At 44.8% G+C, this 18,668-nt stretch overlaps 2 protein-coding genes across 2 annotated transcripts in view; one reads left to right on the top strand and one right to left on the bottom strand.

Moving 5' to 3' along the window:
* Positions 1–2,615, top strand: part of tfap2e (transcription factor AP-2 epsilon) — a gene marked incomplete at both ends in the record, with an annotated part of 8,830 nt that extends 6,215 nt beyond the window's left edge. Inside the window, 4 exons of the mRNA XM_083680075.1 lie at positions 1–221; positions 806–924; positions 1,549–1,687; positions 2,354–2,615. The exon at positions 1–221 is cut by the window's left edge and continues 11 nt beyond it. Coding sequence (XP_083536201.1) covers positions 1–221; positions 806–924; positions 1,549–1,687; positions 2,354–2,615 — 741 coding nt within the window. The remainder of the gene's footprint in view (positions 222–805; positions 925–1,548; positions 1,688–2,353) is intronic.
* Positions 2,616–5,687: 3,072 nt separating this feature from the next.
* Positions 5,688–13,489, bottom strand: psmb2 (proteasome 20S subunit beta 2). The gene is made up of 6 exons (XM_083680422.1): positions 13,279–13,489; positions 12,424–12,546; positions 12,037–12,107; positions 6,635–6,797; positions 6,280–6,329; positions 5,688–5,876 (listed from the first exon to the last, which is right to left on the bottom strand). Exons 1-6 carry the CDS (start codon positions 13,367–13,369, stop codon positions 5,775–5,777), a joined length of 600 nt encoding a protein of 199 aa, XP_083536548.1. The 5' UTR covers positions 13,370–13,489; the 3' UTR covers positions 5,688–5,774.
* Between the last annotated feature and the right edge of the window lie 5,179 nt (positions 13,490–18,668).

The following is an 18,668-nucleotide window of genomic DNA, read 5'->3' as shown; positions in this document are numbered from 1 at the left end:
TCCAAGCTGAATGGCTCATCTCTCTCAGCCCTCTCCCTCAGTAAGGAGTGTCTGGGGATGGGATCCGTGTCCAACCCAGGGGAGGTGTTCTGCTCCGTGCCCGGCCGCCTCTCCCTGCTCAGCTCCACCTCCAAGTACAAGGTCACAGTGGGGGAGGTGCAGCGACGGCTGGCCCCGCCCGAGTGTCTCAACGCTTCCCTGTTGGGCGGAGTCCTGCGCAGGTGAGAGGAGAGGGGAGGGGCTTGGACAGAAAGCGCACGACGATGAACTAGAGAACGCGTAGCCCCACTGACTCTGTTTGAAGCGGTCCCCTTCCGTGACGGCAAATTGAAGATAATTGAAAATAATAGAAGTTGTTAGATTATTCAATTTTTTTTATTATTATAATTTTTTTTAATAGGCTGCTTTTTTGTTTTTTAAATGAGCTTTCACTGCCTTGGCACCTTATCTGACGGTTGAAAAGGGCAACAAAAGTTCTGAAAATGAATGTTCCAAGACAGGAGAGTGTGGCCATAGGGAGACATGCGTGTGTGTGTGTGTGTGTGTGTGTGTGTGTGTAGAGATGTAGAGATGTGTGTGTGTGTGTGTGTGCGTGTGTGTGTGTGTGTGTGTGTGTGTGTGTGTGTAGAGATGTAGAGACATGTGTGTGTGTGTGTGTGTGTGTGTGTGTGTGTGTGTGTGTGTGTGTAGAGCATTAGAGACGTGTGTGTGTGTAGCCAGACCAGGAGTGAGCAGCCAGGGACACAGAGGGTTGTTGTGGCCACACAGACAGGTCTGCTGAGCTGCTCTTCTCCTCCTCCCTCAGGGCCAAGTCAAAGAATGGTGGGCGTTGTCTGAGGGAGCGTCTGGAGAAGATTGGGCTCAATCTCCCCGCAGGCCGGCGCAAGGCAGCCAATGTCACTCTGCTCACGGCTCTAGTGGAGGGTAAGAGGCCCAGAATGACATACACACACACACACGCCCACACGCATGCATACACACACATACGAACACACACACACGCACGCATGCGCGCATGCACGCACACATGCGCACACACGCACACACACACACTTTGATGTCAAATTTCTCTCAATCTCAATAGCATTTACTGTCCCTATAAACAATTTCCTTTTTTTTCCCCTTTTTTTTGTTGTTGCAAGAATTCATTGGCACAATCACAGAAAAAATATATTAAAGATAACAAAGAACACACTGCTCAGTACCATGAATGATTGTTGGATCATAAATCAAACCAAGAGTTTCACATAAAAGCTTTTTTATGAGTTTTGCCTTATTTCTAGCCAACCCTCCACATTGACCTCAGCTCATCTCTCTCTCTCTCTCTCTCTCTCTCTCTCTCTCTTTCCCTCTTTCTCTCTGTCTCTCTGTCTCTGTCTCTGTCTCTCTGTCTCTCTCTGTCTCTCTCTCTCTCTCTCTCTCTCCCTCCCTCTCTCTCTCTTTCTCTCTCTCTTTCCCTCTTTCTCTCTGTCTCTCTGTCTCTGTCTCTCTGTCTCTCTCTCTCTCTCTCTCTCTCTCCCTCTCTCTCTCCCTCTCCTCCTCCTTCAGGTGAGGCAGTCCACCTGGCGCGTGACTTTGGCTACGTGTGTGAGACAGAGTTCCCTGCCCGGGCGACAGCTGAGTATCTGTGTAGACAGAGCGACCCGGAGCAGCTTCCCACGCGGCGCAGCATGCTGCTAGCTACCAAGTGAGTCTCTGATCCCCGTCTGGCCCGGCTTCACTCACACAGCACATAGTCTCCCTCTTAGGGCTGTCTCCTAATGGTGTAAATACCAGTCTTAGTGCAAACGTGGCTTTCACTTATACTCCTACCAGGGGAGGCTGGCGGAGGTAGACATCGGAGGACGGGCTCATTGTAATGCATGGAACGGAATGAGGAATGGTATCCAACACGCGTGTTGGATACCATTCCTCATTCCGTTCCATGCATTGCAATGGGCCCATCCTCCGATGTCTACCTCCACCGGCCTCCCCTGCCTCTAACACGCTATTAACTCTCCGTCGACATAGTGGTAGAGACCGAAAACTGAAAAGACATGTTCAACTACTGTGTGCAGTGAGCAGAGGAAATGGTCCAGTATCAATGAGAGCAACAACTGTCCCATTTAAATATTACATTTTGAAAATGTTGACAGGTAGAATTGAATTCTATAGTTTATAAAACATTAACGACATAAAATATGCCGGAATTGTAGTACACAGAAGGAACAATATTACCTATTACCTAACCCTAACCCTAACCATACCAAGTACAATATTGTATTATGTCAATGAAGAACTTTGTGCCAAACATAACAAACATGCCAAGACAAACGATTTCTCTGTTAACCCCACTTTTTTTTTTATCCTGTAGGGAAATCTGCAAGGAGTTTGTGGACCTGATGTCCCAGGACCGGTCTCCTCTTGGGGCGAGTCGCCCCAACCCCTGTCTAGAACCGGGGGTCCAGGGCAGCCTGACCCACTTCAGCCTCGTCACCCACGGCTTTGGTACCCCAGCCATCTGCGCTGCCCTCTCTGCCTTCCAGAGCTACCTCCTGGAGGCCATCAAGATGCTGGAGAAGGGAGAGAGCGGTGGGAAGAGCCATCACGACAAGGAGATGAAGCACCGTAAATGACTCCCTTCCTCGTCCTCCATCTTAGGCTCCTGTCAGAGGACAAAGACTGAGACTCTCTCCCCTCTCCGTGACTCTGGTCCCCTGCACCCGGAGGGGTGGTGATCTGTGTACTGTATGTGTGTCAGACGCATGGACCTCCTCTCACAGCAGCTGTGGTTTACAGCAACGTCCTGTCCGACTGCCAATGACATTTCAGGACGAGGTCTGGCTCCATGTCCCTGTTGTTCACAGTTCTCTTACCTGCATTCATAGGACCTCCCTTCTTCCCTTCTGTTTGACTGCCTGGACCGGACCCACCTTCAAACCATCACGACTCACCTGAAGCCATATCCAGGATAACAACTTGGCAGTTAGCTTGTTCCGCATTTGAACATTGGACAACTGTCAACCCCACCCCGTACGATGAGCAGTTTATTCTGTGGTTGAGGGGTGACTGGGTTTTGGGGTGACTGGGTTTTGGGGTGACTGGGTTTTGGGATATGCGTTGGGGAATGGTATCAACGGCAGCTAAGGGAGATACCAATTATTACTTTTTGAGGGGAGGGTAGGTGTTGGTAAATGAAGGAAAAAAACACAAATCATTTTGTACTTATTGTGTATGTTTATTATTATTGTTATTGCTGTTATTATTATTATTATTATTATTATTATTATTATTATTATTATTATTGTATTACGGCATAAATGTAATATATTATTAAAGAATAACAACAACTGGGTTTCATGTTTTCTCATCACCAGGAGCATATGGGTTTATTCAGCATCTTCATCCCATCATAACTCTACATATTAGTTAAATGAGTTAAATATATGCCTCTTTAAAATATCAGTGGCTGAACAACTTCAACTGACCATTAATAAATTGCATCACCATTATACATTGAATCATATATATACACACTCACTGAGCACTTCATTAGGAACACCTGTACACCTTCTTATGGTGGGAGTGGTGTAATGGTGTGGGGAATGTTTTTGTGGCACACTTTGGGCCCGTTAATACCAATCAATCATCATTTGAATGCTACAGCCTATTTGAGTATTGTTGCTGACCTTGTGCATCCCTTCATGGCCACAATTTACCCATCTTCTAATGGCTACTTCCAGCATGATAATGCACCATGTCACAAAGCAGAAGTTGTCTCAAACTGGTTTCAAGAACATAACAATGAGTTCAGTGTTCTTCAGTGGCCTTCCCAGTCACCGGATCTGAAGCCAATAGAACACCTTTGGGATGTGGTAGAATGGGAGATTCACAGCTTGAAAGTGCACCTGAAAAATCGGCAGGAATTGCGTGATGCAATCATGTCATGATGGACCAGAATCTCAAAGGAATGTTTCCAACATCTTGTGGAATCCAGTCACGAAGAATTGTGGCTGTTTTGAGAGCAAAGGGAGGCCTTACCCAGTATTAGTATAGTGTTCCTAATAAAGTGTTTAGTGAGTGTGTGTGTGTGTATATATATATATATATATATATATAAAACCTGCATTCATAGCATATATATATTTTTTTTTTTCTATATATATAGATTTCTGACAGACAACAATTAAATTAATTAATAAAAATAAAAAAAGTAGTTCAAGGTTTATCCTCAGATATACACTTCCCGTGCTCCAATCTCTCTCTCTCTCTCTCTCTCTCTCTCACACACACACACACACACACACACACACACACACACACACACACAAAATAATAATTACTGATGCGAATGTGCACCCCAGGGGCCACTCAGAATGCAGGGAGCCCATTTACGCCGGCATGATCTGGTGAAAGCGATCCCTCACCAACACAGCAGCCGCAACTGTGTCTCTTCCCCACCCTGCGCCGAGATAACCACGACCCCAGAGCACAACACACACCCCGGCTCCCTCCGTCCCCCTCCTCCTCACCCCATCTGTTACTCAACCTCTCTTATCTGCTCCTTCTCTCCATTCTCTACACCTCCTTACCTGCTTCCCTCCCTCTCTCATTCACTCCTTCCTCCCCATCACCCCCAGTGTCAATTCCCCCATCCCTCCATCTCCCTGTGACCTGCCCCCCTCCCTCTCTCCCTGCCTCCCTCCCTCCCTCTCCCTATCTCACACTCAGCGGGGCTGTTCTCCATCTCTCTATGCCTCCAGGCAAACATATGCTGCTCTTCCCGTCAGATTCCGGTGTGTTTGGGAGAGGAGGGATTGTTTAATGTTTATTAATCACCTGTCTGTGGTAGGGAGAGAGAGATGGACACACACACACACACACACACACACACACACACACACACACACACTCTCACTCTCTCTGTCTCTCTCTCTATATGGCTTAATGTTAACTATTGTGGCCTAGTTTTCCCTCATCAGGCTGTCTGGCCATGCAGAGGAACATGACAGTGATCAGTGTTGTTATGACGACTGGCTAATTAGTCAGTCTACATTTGAACATACACTGAATACTGTACATGAAGGTGTACATGAAGGAACACGCTATACTGTATATCCATATATACTGTATAGGACATTTATCACCAAAAACATTCATAATCACGGTTGATTATATCTGTAATAATATGATTTTAATGTAAACATAACAGGCTAGTATATTTTCAAATATGTCATACAGGTTTTATTTCAGGCATTTTATTAGAAAGATAATGACATTTTGAAAATGACCCTAACCCTAACCCTAAAGAATATATGTGCTACAGCGCATTAGTATGTTTCAGCTGGACCCTGTGTGTGAAGCCCCTAACTGTTTCAACACAAATGCCTTTCAGCAAAGACTGATCTGTATGAAGCTTGTTAGCTTGTTCCGCATTTGAACATTTATACTCTCACGAAGCTGTGCCTCCACATCACCCTGTTCTCACGCCTCCTTTGAAACGTGAGAAGAAAGACTGGGAGCCTAGGTTAGTCTTTGTCATACAGACAAACAACTGAAATTGAACAGCATTTAATAAACAAATAGCTTTTCATTTCCCTGCATGGTAACACACATACATACCAGTGAGTACAGTACAGAGTACACAGCACAGAGCCAGGAGGCTGTTCTCTTACAGGGGACACAGAAAGCACCACAGGACAAAGAGCTCAACAGTGTGTCACATTTTATTGAAACATAAAGAGAAGGTCTACGGTACAAAATGAGGGCATCAGGGGGAAGTCAACAGTGAGCGGTCACTTGGTGCCCAGGGGCAGCTTCTCCAGGTCATGGATGCCCTCCTTGTCAATCAAACGAACACTGAAGGAAGGCAGGTTCAGGATGAAGCGCTTGTTCAGCTGGAGGAGGGAGGGAGGGAGGGAGGGGGGGGGGGGGGGGAGGGTGTTAGATCATAGCTTACTAAAACAAATAACAGCTCTGGAATATTGTTGAAAACGAATCTGATATAATTTACATTAAATCTATGAAAGGGGGATTTTTAAGGCAGTTCCTTATGATATGAAATCAGTTTAATCTCTCTTCTAAGATGAAACCTTGAATAGACTGGAAGCATCAACGGCCCCACAACCATTTTTCGTAAATGGAAAAACTTTATTGCTCTCTCAACGGGGAACTGTAACTTTGCATATATTTCATGGAATCAGAACAAACTAGCCGACTCGGGCCGTAGTGGATCTCATTACCAGGAGCTGAGAACCCGCTGCTGCAGAGATTTACACACATGAAAGAAGACCAGCTCACCTCTTCAATGCACTTCTTCAGGAGCTCCACGGCTTCATCACGAGTGAGATCTGAAGACAGGGTGATTAGAGGGACAGTGAGAGGCTGGTGAGAGAACATCCTGACAGGTTCACACTAACAACCAATCTCTACAACCATGGGACAGGACGGGATTCTACTGGGTAAGGGGAAAAAGAAAGGGATGGGAAGAGAGCAAGAACTGGATACGGAGGAAGAGGGGAAAAGCAGAGAGATAGAGATGGTGAGAGAGAGCTTGACAGAGACAGAGCGAGGGAGGGAGGAAGGAAGAGGTGAAGACAAAGCAAGGAAAAGAGGGGAATAGTAAAAGACAGTGAGAGAGAGAAAGATGCCGTACCCGGCCTGTAGAAGCGGTCCAAGATGGAGAGGGTGAGGAAGGCTCCGTATCCGTGGGCAGCGAAGGGGGCTTTGGCCAGAGCAGACAGGTAGTCCATGTAGTACAGGCCTGGGCCGTCTGTCTCGTCATACCCCGCCAGCAGGAGGTTCACATGGTACGGTGTCTGGAGAGGGAGAGGAAATATATATCAGATATATTGGGACAGTGAAGACCAAAGAGGTGTCACTGAAAGTCAAGGAAGCCATTATGAGGCTGAAAAATCTGGGGGGAGAAAACTGAGAAACATAGCCAAAACCGTAGGCTTGCCAAAATCAACAGTTTGGAACATCATTAAAAAGAAAGAAAGCACTAGTGAGCTCAGAAATCGCAAACAGCCTGGTCGGCCAAGGCAGACTTCTACAGTGGATGACTGAAAAATAACAATAATTAAGAAAAATCCCCAACCGTTTTGTCTGACAGATCAGGAACACTCTCCAGGAGGGATGTGTGAATGTGTCATGGACTACCATCCGCAGAAGTCAAACTACAGAGGCTTCACTGCAAGGTGCAAACCAATATACACTCAAAACAGGATGGCCAGTTTGCTAAAAAGTACCTAAAAAGCCTGCAGAGTTCTGGAAAAAGGTGTTGTGGACAGATAAGATGCATGGTTATCATGTACCAGTGATTGCAAGAGGAAAGTTTGGAGAAAAAAGGAATTGCCCAAGATTCACATCATATCACCTCATCTGTGACACATGGTGGAGAGGGTGTTATGGTATGATGTGTCTTAATTAGGTGGTTCAAGCCCAGAGGGATGAAATCCAATTGTAATTGAAGGATTTTTTTTAAAAATTCTTTCGCCATCTATTAAATATCACAAAAACAGAATGATGACATTTTTTCAATTTCGGCAAAATGAAAATCCATGTCCACCACTACTCTGAAAAATGTAATGGCAATGCAATCAGCCTATAGGTGACGCTGTTATAATCCCAGCCAGTGGTACAGGGGGTACACCAACCATTGCAACACACAACATTAAAGGGCCTCCCTGGACTCTGAGGTCTGGTACGGAGAACTAAGGACCTTGAGTTGCGCTTTAGCTAGGCTAGTGTACTTTGAGTAGTAAAACACTTTTTAAAAAAAAATCAATAACAATAATAATCGTAGAATTCGGAAATCTGACGATGAAAGTTAACGACGTGATACATAACGCAACTCAGATCAAAACACTCAGTATATCAATCAGAATATCAATTATGAGTGTTTCAGGTGGGTGGTGGCCATTGGAGTGCCAGCTTAGCATAGATGAATAAGAAAAAAAGAAAAAAACAACACAAAAGTTACCAGGACAGTTTCTTTTTCAACGCGTTTAAAACTGCTACTGCCAATTATCGGCTTTGGTTTTGAACTTAACAAAATAGGAGATTAAACAACAACAACAGCAGCAACAGTAAGAGGGGATTGGGGAGGAGTGTGAAACTGCCTCGACATGGATTGGAGGGCCGAGGGAGGGGGGTGGGGGGGTCGCGGTGTCACCGGCAGTGTGACATCTGCTGGGAGCCGGCACCCCCGCTGCTCCCTGCGTCGCCTCCTCTCCCGCCTTCACCCTACCCCCTGGAGGAACGCCAGCGCTCATTAAAAACTTCTGAAGTCGTCTCTCCCTCTCTCCTTCCCTCGCCATTAAATTACTTCTTTTACCCTTCCAGCCTCTCACTTCCAATGAGCCTTTTCAGCTGCCTCATCTCTGCTCTGCCCTCCTCCCTCCTTGTTATAAATCCCTCCATCAGGACAAATTCGAGTTTCTCAAATCAGTCATGGCGTCTAGGTCCTCTGGATTGTAGAAGAAATATCGCAGCATTTTCAACAAGACAGAGTTATCATACACTGATGCTGTGGGGGCTGGTGGTGGAGGTCCGTGGCTAACGCTAACGTGTGCTAGTAGTGTGACTGTCACCACGCCAGAGAGTAGAGCCACCAGCCATGTGGATTGTGTGGCATTACCTAGCCTCAACACTAACGTCAGCTGAACACCTGTCCTCATATCCATTTGTGTTTGAGGTGAGATATTTGCCACAGGGAAAAGGCTGGCTTTGGTTACGCTCCCTGTGGAGAAGAGTTAGGTTAGAGAGAGAGTGTGTGTGTGTGTGTGTGTGTGTGGGGGGGGGGGCATCCCAGTGGCATCACCCCCACCTGCCTCACAGGGTACAATGTAACAATACAGCTGTGGCATCAAAATAACCCTTCCTTCCTTCATGTCACCTCACAGGGCACGAAGCAGCATGCTGGGTAAACCTGCCACCTCAACTCACACACAAACATATTCACACACCCACCCACAGTATTCTAAATAACTTCACCAATTACACGAAGGCTATTAGTGTACAGCTGTAGTCATTGTATTAGAAAGAGAGTTAGTTGTACGGCTGGGGGCTAGGGGGATAGTGATGGTTATATGGTTGGTGCAAGGGGATACGGTAGGGCTTGGGGATAAGGTAGTGAGTGATGGTTGTAAACCATAGTGTTCCAAGCCTCTCCATCTCCTCTTCCACTACCCAGTGCTCCCTCTACCCACCCCCTCTTTTTCACCGTGCCCCAGGACATGTTCTCTTTATTGGCATTTCTCCTCAATCTGCTGTATTAATTGTTCATCTGTGCTGGAGCAGGGGAGCCTAGTGCAATATGGCACTAGTAATTATTTGTGCCTGTGTTGTTCTAAAAAAGAAAACCCCATATGTGACGGTAGAACGAGACAAACTGTTGCTGAAGCCTTTAAACAAGCTGCCAAATCTTTACACAAGCTACCATGCTAACAGAGGGGTTAGGTGTCAAGCTACCATGCTAACAGAGGGGTTAGGTGTCAAGCTACCATGCTAACAGAGAGGTTACATAGCATCTAGCCCTTGTTCTTTGGGCCTAACTCAAGGGTGAATATTCAAGACTATGGATTTTTGCAGTGAAATAAATAATCAACACCACTACAATTTCAAGTAGAGACCTGTTTCTATCAGGTGCATTTCATATGTATGGATTCTGAAATGCATGCAGCATATTTGAGGCCTCAGGTGATGATGCTTGCCATTTATTTTTCTTGTCTCAGCCTTCCTCTTCGTCTGAAGCTCGTTGCTTACTCCTGGGGTTATCAGAAAGCCCAGTTGTTGTTTTGGACGCCTGGCAGGTACACAGTACATGAAACCCCCCCTCCTGCCAAGCTATACGCTACCACCGCTCCCCTGTGGTCTCAAACCACCAGAGAGTCCTCTTCTAAGCCAAACAGAGGAGCGTAACTCCGTTCAGGTGGACATCATGAGAAGAAAAAAAAAATACTGACATGTTCGACGAAAAAAATAAAAACATGTTTACATTACAGAATATGTGAACGTTGTCTATATGCTCCAGGGTGGGCATGAATAGCAAAGTGTAGCTAAAAGGTAGGTGTGGGATGCAGAGGAGAAACTGCTTTCAATTCAGATTCTGAATACTTTTGGGAACCCTGTGCAAATCGCAGAAGAAGATTCTGTTTACATCAATAAGGATTGTAACCTTGATAAGCATACATTTCAGGATGTGTAATGTTATTTAAATATCTAGACCATACAATGAAACTAGTATTCGCAGACGACGGCACGCCGACTCTCACACCGTCTGTGCCGTGTTGACTTCTGGGTCTGGTTCTAAGCCCCTGGGATCTCTCCCCCCCCCCCTCCTCCCTCCTGTGTACCCCACCTCCCTCCCCCGCCGCACTAATTGTATTTTGTAATTATTTTCCCCCTTCTGCTATTGTGACAGGCAACGGCTGCACTCTTCCCAACACCTTAACCCGTTGCATCCAGATGAGATTCAAGAGATGGATACCAGACAACTATCATGGTCTCTCTCTCACACACACACACACACACACACACACACACACACACACACACACACACTCGAGGGAGGACAGGGAGGGTTGCATTACGTGTTTGGCGCAGGTGTTGTGTCCTCTTGAGAATAGAGCGCCATCTTCACCGATTCATAACATATTGATGAAGGTTTGTGGCTCTGTCAAAATAGGACCAGTGTCCACACTGAGACACACTACTACAGGTAAGGATGAGTTCCCACCTGAACTCATAGGTTAGGCCAGAGTGGTATATTAGAAGAGGGTTCGCCAATGAAGGGGTCCATTTTCTATTGGCTAACGCTTATGGAGACTCAAATAGTTCTTTCACGCAAACCAATGGAGCAAGTTGCCAGGCAACCGTTTGTTTGCCTGGCGAGCCAGTCTGAGAAATATTGTTCGTTGAGATTTTCATTTTGGAAAACTGAAATAGAAATTCAACCGCGAAACTTTTTAGCTATACTTAAACTTGTGTGGTTAAAACAATTCAAGACAGATATTCCAAAATTGTGGCAGTTTTATTGTTTTATTTGAGGGTAGCCATGACTTTTGGGGCTGAAACTGCCTTTTTTTTTTTTTCCTCCGCCATTTCTGTCTGTCTGAAGTCTTGTTAGCCACGCCCACTTACATATTTTAGACCAATGGATAAATCGGGAAGGAATTTTTGGAGCTATTTGAAGCCTCCAGTAATTTCATTGGCACCACTCTAACATACCACTCATAGACAACTCTCAGCAGCACCGTAACAGAGGGCTGAAGGACTCACGTTGCACCGTACAACGGCACCAAAGCCATGATACCAACCCTACGGGAAAACGTATTGCCGCTTCATTCGATACTACCGTATTATTTTGTCATAACGGTTTTAAAAAAAGCTGCTGAGAAAGAAGGAGCGCTTTTACAGTTTCCAGTAGCAAGAACATGTTCACGGTTCATGTTTATTGTGGAGTACATCTTTAATGAAGCAGGGAAATCGGTGGCGAGCACATTGGTCTGGTAGACTTAGCCTTCCAGTACGGGACTAGCCTGTGAAGCTATCAGAATAAGTGGCGGTCATTTAACGTTTCTCTACCGTCTGTGGTGAGGCAGGGAGCGGAGGGGTGCTGTGTGTTCACCGCCAGCAGCAGACAGGAGGGTTGCAGCTCCGTAATGAGATGCTTAGCAATTCAGCGTGCATGAAGCTAATGAATGTGATGTAGTTGGACATCTAATTTAGGGCCGATGTTTTCACAAGTCAAAGCAGTTGTGTGATAAGAGCTACATTTAAGTTCTTTGTGCACATGCACACGCGAGTGAGAGAGAGCAAGAGGTGTGTGTGTGTGTGTGTGTGTGTGAGAGAGACAGGGAGAGGTGTGTGTGTGTGTGTGTGTGTGTGTGTGAGAGAGACAGGGAGAGGTGTGTGAGTGCGGGAGGGAGACGGAATGTGTGTGTGTGTGAGAGTTTTTGTGTGAGAAACAAGAGAAGTGTTCATATGAGTCATGTGAATTGTTATACGGCCTCTACACTTATGGCGGTGGTTTTTGCTAGAGAAAATAATCACCCTGCTTCGAAGGTAGTCGGCAAGGTTCTTCCGTGTGAAGTTAGCCGCTGCTGATGGACTGAGTTCATACCCTGAAAAACAGACGGAAGAGTGAAATTAGTGGAAGACCATGACACATCCATGGACGCCCACATCAACAGATGGGAACAGGAACTAAGAAACACATTATATGAGTACTTTTTCACTGTACATTGAATTAAATGAAGATAAGACGGTAGTCAAAAAGAAGAGGCCTAATGACATTAGCTATCTGTGGTGGTGGGTCAGTGGGTGGGAACCTTTCTTTTAACCTTTCCTTTTATTTGTTGTAAGTCGCTTTGGATAAAGGCGTCTGCTAAATGCCATCAATGTAAATACTTGTGAGGTGAAACCAGGAATCACACTCACCGTTTCTCATTTTGTAGAGCTGAACATTCTTCTGAATATACTCGGCGAACTGTACCGTGTCGCCCGCCTCGCCCACACATAGAAGTAGAATCTTCTCACTCAGCTTGAACATCTTGTCGTAGTCTGAAAACCAGAAGCAATGTTTTAGTCATTTTGACAAGTTTAGCCATTGTGACAAGTGTCATTTTCAAGTGACATTTTTTAACACTAGAAGCTAGTACATTACAAGTAGCTCATATTGGCTACAAGTCAGTTTGATCAAAGAAATAAACTCGCATTTAGCTGGGTAGTAAATCAGAAGCCCTGATAGGCGACATAATCAGTGGGTGGAGGCGATTTCATGACTTGGAACTCTTGCAGACAGACAATGACATGGACGAAAATGTGTTCACTAACTTCTCCGACTCACTTTCACTTTCATATTGGCTAAGCTTGCAACAAGCCAAGCTAGCAACGCTAGCTAGCTAGCTGGTGGTGGCTACCAACGTACCATAGTGAAGATGTTCAATCGCTACAGCTAGCCAAATCGAAGTTACACTAAGGGAAGCAACATCACAAGTACATCAACAGTATTAACGGAAGACAAGTGAAGTTATCGTGGCTAATGTTGATGTAGCTTCCTTTTCTAACACTGCAGCTACTGGAGGCAGAGCAGTTGTGGGGTCCGAACTAGCTAGCTACCAGATGCTGATAATAATAATATGTTTCAGCACAAAATAGTGTATATAACAGACAGACTAAAATGTGTTTACTCCATAGATATATCCTGATTAGTTCCTGACTGAATGGCTTTGAGTTGTATCACCAGCTGGCTAGCTCGCTAGGTGGCTAGCCTTCAAATGAGCGAAGTCATACCGTGTTTCATCTGAATGATGCTGTTAGCCGCAATGTTATCAGCAGCAACCAAGACAAAGTCTGGCCCCTGAATCCCGATCAAATACTCCATACTGTAGCTTCAGATGTGCAATTAAAAAATAAATGTGTTCCGACTGAAAATCCAACCTCGTTCGTTCAGTCAGATTACACAGCAAATTGAATGAGAGGCGCAGAGTATTCACGTCATCGGGACCGAATGATGAGGTATGAGGCCGTCTTCGTTCATGTGACTGAGGTCTGATCATGTGTTCTTCATGATGGCATTGAGATAGAGACGCTTACTTTATTGTGCCGATCTATGAGAGTTCTACTACATTTAAAATGGCATCTGTTACCAAACTCAAAATCAAAAACACATTAAAAAAAAAACAGAGTTTCACACACACACACACACACACACACACACACACACACACACACAGACACACACGCAGCATCTCAGATTATATATTGCAACATCCCCTTCCTTCATTATCCTCTTTTTTCAACATCTTTATACTTTATAAACATGTGCAATGAGAAACATATTTTTGTTGAATAGTACAGCATTCAGTCAGACCCTCTTCTGTTTCTTTGCTTTCCACTTGTTTTCAAGTGGGGTTTCTCTTTTCATTTGATTATCTTGAAGTCTGTACTGAATGCAGGATAGAACATGTAAGAAAGAGAGAGAGAGAGAGAGAGAGAGAGAGAGAGAGAGAGAGAGAGAGAGAGAGGGAGAGAGAGAGAGAGAGAGAGAGAGAGAGAGAGCAGTAAACCTTCATAAATCCATAGGTAGGCTACCCATTCTTTCCCCTCTCTTTTGGCTCTATAACAGTTACACCCTGTAGCATTACAAATTGTTATGCAGTAGCTCCAGCTTACAGAGTGTCAGGCACCCTTTGAAGACTTGTGTATTTTTAACAAGTTATTCACGTCTACTTGTCACAATGAGTGAAAGTTAGAGATGTGGAGATGTGAGGAGTGGTTTATTCACAAGCTCCACTAAAGTGGAGTGCTGCTACAGTTATTGATTTACTATTCTGATGTGTGTGTGTGTGTGTGTGTGTGTGTGTTGGCTTTGCTTTTGTGTTGGCAGGGCAGCTTTGGAAGCTGGATATTCTGTACTCATTTTCATATTTTCTCTCTCTCTCCCCATTTCACTCTCGGCAGTTGTCGCTGGTTCAGCTTGACTGCTTCGTTAGGGCTCATCATTTGCATTCAGATTAATTATCTAATTACCGACAAATGTCCGGCGGCCACCCCACACTCCGGCTCGTCAGCTCTCAGCCTGTAATTATTTTAATCATTTACTTTCATCTGGAGCGTTCCTGCCATACTCCTGTGTTTAGAGGCCATTCTTAATTACCCTGCCAAGACACTCTTCTTCTCTTTTCATGAGAGAGAGAGAGAGAGAGAGAGAGAGAGAGAGAGCGAGAGAGAGCAAGAGAGAGAGAGAGCCCGATGGGGACATGATCCAGGAGCTCTGACAGCACAGAGGAAGCTCTATCAGCCCTGCTGGTTGCTCACCCCTTCCTCCTTTCTCTCTCTCTCTTTCTCCCCTCCCCTCTATCTCTGCACAACCCCCCTCCCAACTTCCTCCTCTCTCTCCTCTCTCTTTCCCCCCTTCCCCCCTTATACTTCCTCTCTTTTCCCTTTATCGCAAGCACACACAGGAATAGCCCCTGGGCTTCAGTGCTCTGACTGCTAATACACTGACACACACACACACACACACACACACACACACACACACACTCACACACACACACACACACACACACACACACACACACGGTCATGCACACGCACCCTGTTTGTGGCACACATCACAATGCACACATCTTTCCACTATCCGCCTGGAAAATCTATACACCTCTCTCTCTCTCTCTCTCTGTCTGTCTATCCTTTATTTAGACACCCATCAGCCTGTTCCATCTCTGTGTCTGGTTTCTGCCCAGCGCATGAGAGATGGGTCAACTCCCCCGTGACCATCCCATAATGATGCTCGCTCTGAACCCTTAAGCGAGATACACTCACCCTGACTGCTCTTGTTAAAGAAAAAAGATACAAGCTATGTAATTGGGCTCTTGAATATTTAAGTTGCTCGGGATGAAAGTTTAATGAAAAGATGATTATCTACCAGTTTATCACACTATTTCATATTTCGTTTCATATTCAGTGCTGCACTGTCCATTTTGGCAGCCATGGATACAGATTTCAGGGCTAAGTGTTGAAACTGCTCAAGATAAAATGGCAGAATATTATGAATTATATTAGCCTCAGCAGACACACTGTTTTTTAAATGGGTATCTTTACACATCAACACACATACTGGACACCTCTAAAGCTTTCACATACACACACACACACACACACACACACACACACACACACACACACACACACACACACACACACACACACACACACTGCTGTTGTGTCCGATAAACGTTGCTGTTATTTATTCTTATTGTTTATTATAGAGGGAGCATTAATCCTTTTTGCCAGTAATGGTGTGAAAAGCGGTGTTTGCTTTGACAGACATAGCACTTTAGCCAAACCCCAGTGGGCTGTGTGAGTGAGTTTGGGGATTACGTGCAGACCCATATAGCCCCGGGGAAGCTTCTGGAATGGGCCATGAATTGAATGACAGAGATTAGGGATCAAGGTGGTGGTGTGAGCCATCTGAGTAGTATGGGTTAAAATGGGCTGCTGCAAGTAACAACATGTAGGTCTTATAGTCAATATTTAGAGATACAATTTCTTCAAAGATGTTAGGTTCTGGTATGTGACATGGTATATTTAGAACTAAGATTCCTGATTATCACACAGACCTTTCTGTGTATATTAAAGCAACATCAGTATGTGAGCTGACAGATTATAACATGTTTTATTTGATAAATTCCGTATTGCAGAAATGATTTCATTCACACTAGCCATGTGTTCGGCTATAGGGCTGCAGTTCATGATTTAGAAATGTGGGCTTGAATAAAAGGAGCGTCAAGGGAATAGACTGAGTTATTGTGGTAAGACTTTGTTTAACCTGCCTTCTAGATTTTGGCATTCAATTAGCATTTTCCAAGAAATGCGAGGTCGGTATCAGTGGCACCGTTTATCGGTTTAATCCACAATTTCACGGTGTTGAGGCGGGATGGGTTGTGCTCCCACGCGCTTTTGTGGAAGGGGTGTCACCGTTTAGCGGTCCTTTAGTCTTTCCACAGAGAGAGGACGTCGAGGGGACCTGGCCACGAGAGACCACTTCATCTCAAGGGGGAGTAAAAGAGCAAGTTAAATGGATGTGACAATCTCTGAACAAAATTCCTCCCGGCAGCTGCGCGCATTCGACATAGTCAGCTCCCTGACGGTGGCCGGCCTCGCGACCCCCGTGTCTGGCACACGCACCTGCCGCTCCCAGCCGCGTTGTCTCCGGCAGCCGCATAATCCATGGGCGTGTCGTGGACGGGCCGCTCTCTCTGTGCTCTTGTGAAAACCCCTTATGCGTGAAAAAGCCCCCTTTCTCCCTCTATTGTCCGACACAGTTTTATGGGACAACATTGGGCATTATGAGGTTTCGGGATTAACATGGGACTCTATAGAAGTGTATAATCCTTTCAAGCACAGAACGAATACAAGTTTTAACCCGCTGTTTTCATATTTATTAGCTGGTTAAAGCAGCCGAGGCAGCTGAACCCCAACCCCACCAACAGGCTTGTAGTTTGCCCACATAAACCCCACAGCGAAGCATCAGACTCGGGAAAGCAGGCAGACAAGTGAGTAGGCCTATGGGCCCTCAGAAGGTAATATATCAATGGCCATGTCAAAGCTACATTGAAATATATTTACATGCACAGGATGCGAACTCCATGCAGTGGCCTATTTTACTCATTTTGTAGCTTAGCCATATCAACAGGTTTCATACATTAGGGCTATCAATCACACTATAGCCTCCATCACAGGCCTAATGATGGCCTGCTCAGACTAACAATTGATGCATCAAGCCTCCAGTTGTAGGCCTACCCAAGCAGGAACAGTATACTTAAGTGTATTTAAAATAGATTTTAAAAGTATAAACAATATGCTTAAAATACATTCATGTTTTTCTATACTTACTGAAAGTACACAAAAGTTGTACTGACTGTGTACTTCTGTGGCAAACTTTCTCAAAGTATAAGATAAGTGAATGTACTTTAAATTGTCATGTAATTGAATCTGTACTATGCTTACACAAAGTATAGGCCTACTTTTATTGTCATGTATACTTGAATGTCATGTCCGTACATGAGAGGCGGTACAGAAATCCATGTTAAACTTTATACTCTACCTGGTCAAATAAAACCACATTACAGAACTTCTGTTTTTATTATTTATTCATTTTACATTTAGTCTTATACCGGTGACCGATTTTTTTTCATAGCCCAGAAATTAACACTCTCTAGGAGGTCGGGATGAATGTGTCAGCGACTACCATCCACAGAATACGTCACCAGCCGAGAGAGGTGGTGCACTGCAAGGAGCAAACCACGAGTAACCGTAAAAAAACAGGATGGCCAGGTTACAGTTTTCTAAAAAGTACCTAAAAAGCAGGTACAAAATTCTGGGAAAAGGTCTTGTGGACAGATGAGACAAAGATGAACATGTACCAGACTAATGGCAAGAGTAAAGTGTGGAGAAAAAAGGAACTGCCCAAGATCCACAGCATACCACCTAATCAGTGAAACATGGTGGAGGTGTTGTGGTTTGGACATGGCTGCCACTGAGGCTGGCTAAATTGTCTTCATTTATTATGTTACTGCTGACAGCAGCAGCAGAATTAATTCTGAACTGTACAGAAACATCTTGTCTGGTCGAGTACAAGAAAATACCTCCAAACTCATTGAAAGGTGCTTCATCATACAGCAAGACTATGACTCCAAACATACATATCAACTAAGTTTTTCAGGGCCAAAAAGTGGAAAGTCAATCTCCAGATTTAAATCCAATTGAAGATGAGACATATAAGCCAAAAAGACCTCAAAACAAACAACAACTGATGATGGCTGCAGTACAGACCTGGCAGAGCATCACCAGAGAAGATACCCATCTGGTGAGGTCAATGAGTCGCAGACTTCAGGCAGTTATTGCATGCAAAGAATATGCTACCAAATACGGAAAATGCATGCTTAATTTTGACATAATATGAATCTGTATAAATACTTTTGGTGCCCTGAAATTGGAGGACTATGGGCCCCAATTTGCTTACGCTAAAGAGCTCTGCGCAACATTAAGGTTTAGTCGCCATGGCCTCTAAATTGGTAATTTCGTTCAGCAAAGTTTCAGTTAGTGGAGAGACTCGGCAAACAGTGGGTGGGGATAACTGAATATGAGATGAAGATCCTCGACAATCAGGATTT

Source organism: Argentina silus (assembly GCF_951799395.1).
Source record: "Argentina silus genome assembly, chromosome: 11".
Classification (NCBI taxonomy): domain Eukaryota; kingdom Metazoa; phylum Chordata; class Actinopteri; order Argentiniformes; family Argentinidae; genus Argentina; species Argentina silus.
Note: the sequence above shows the minus strand (reverse complement) of the source record. Positions and strands in the feature narration are given on the sequence as shown.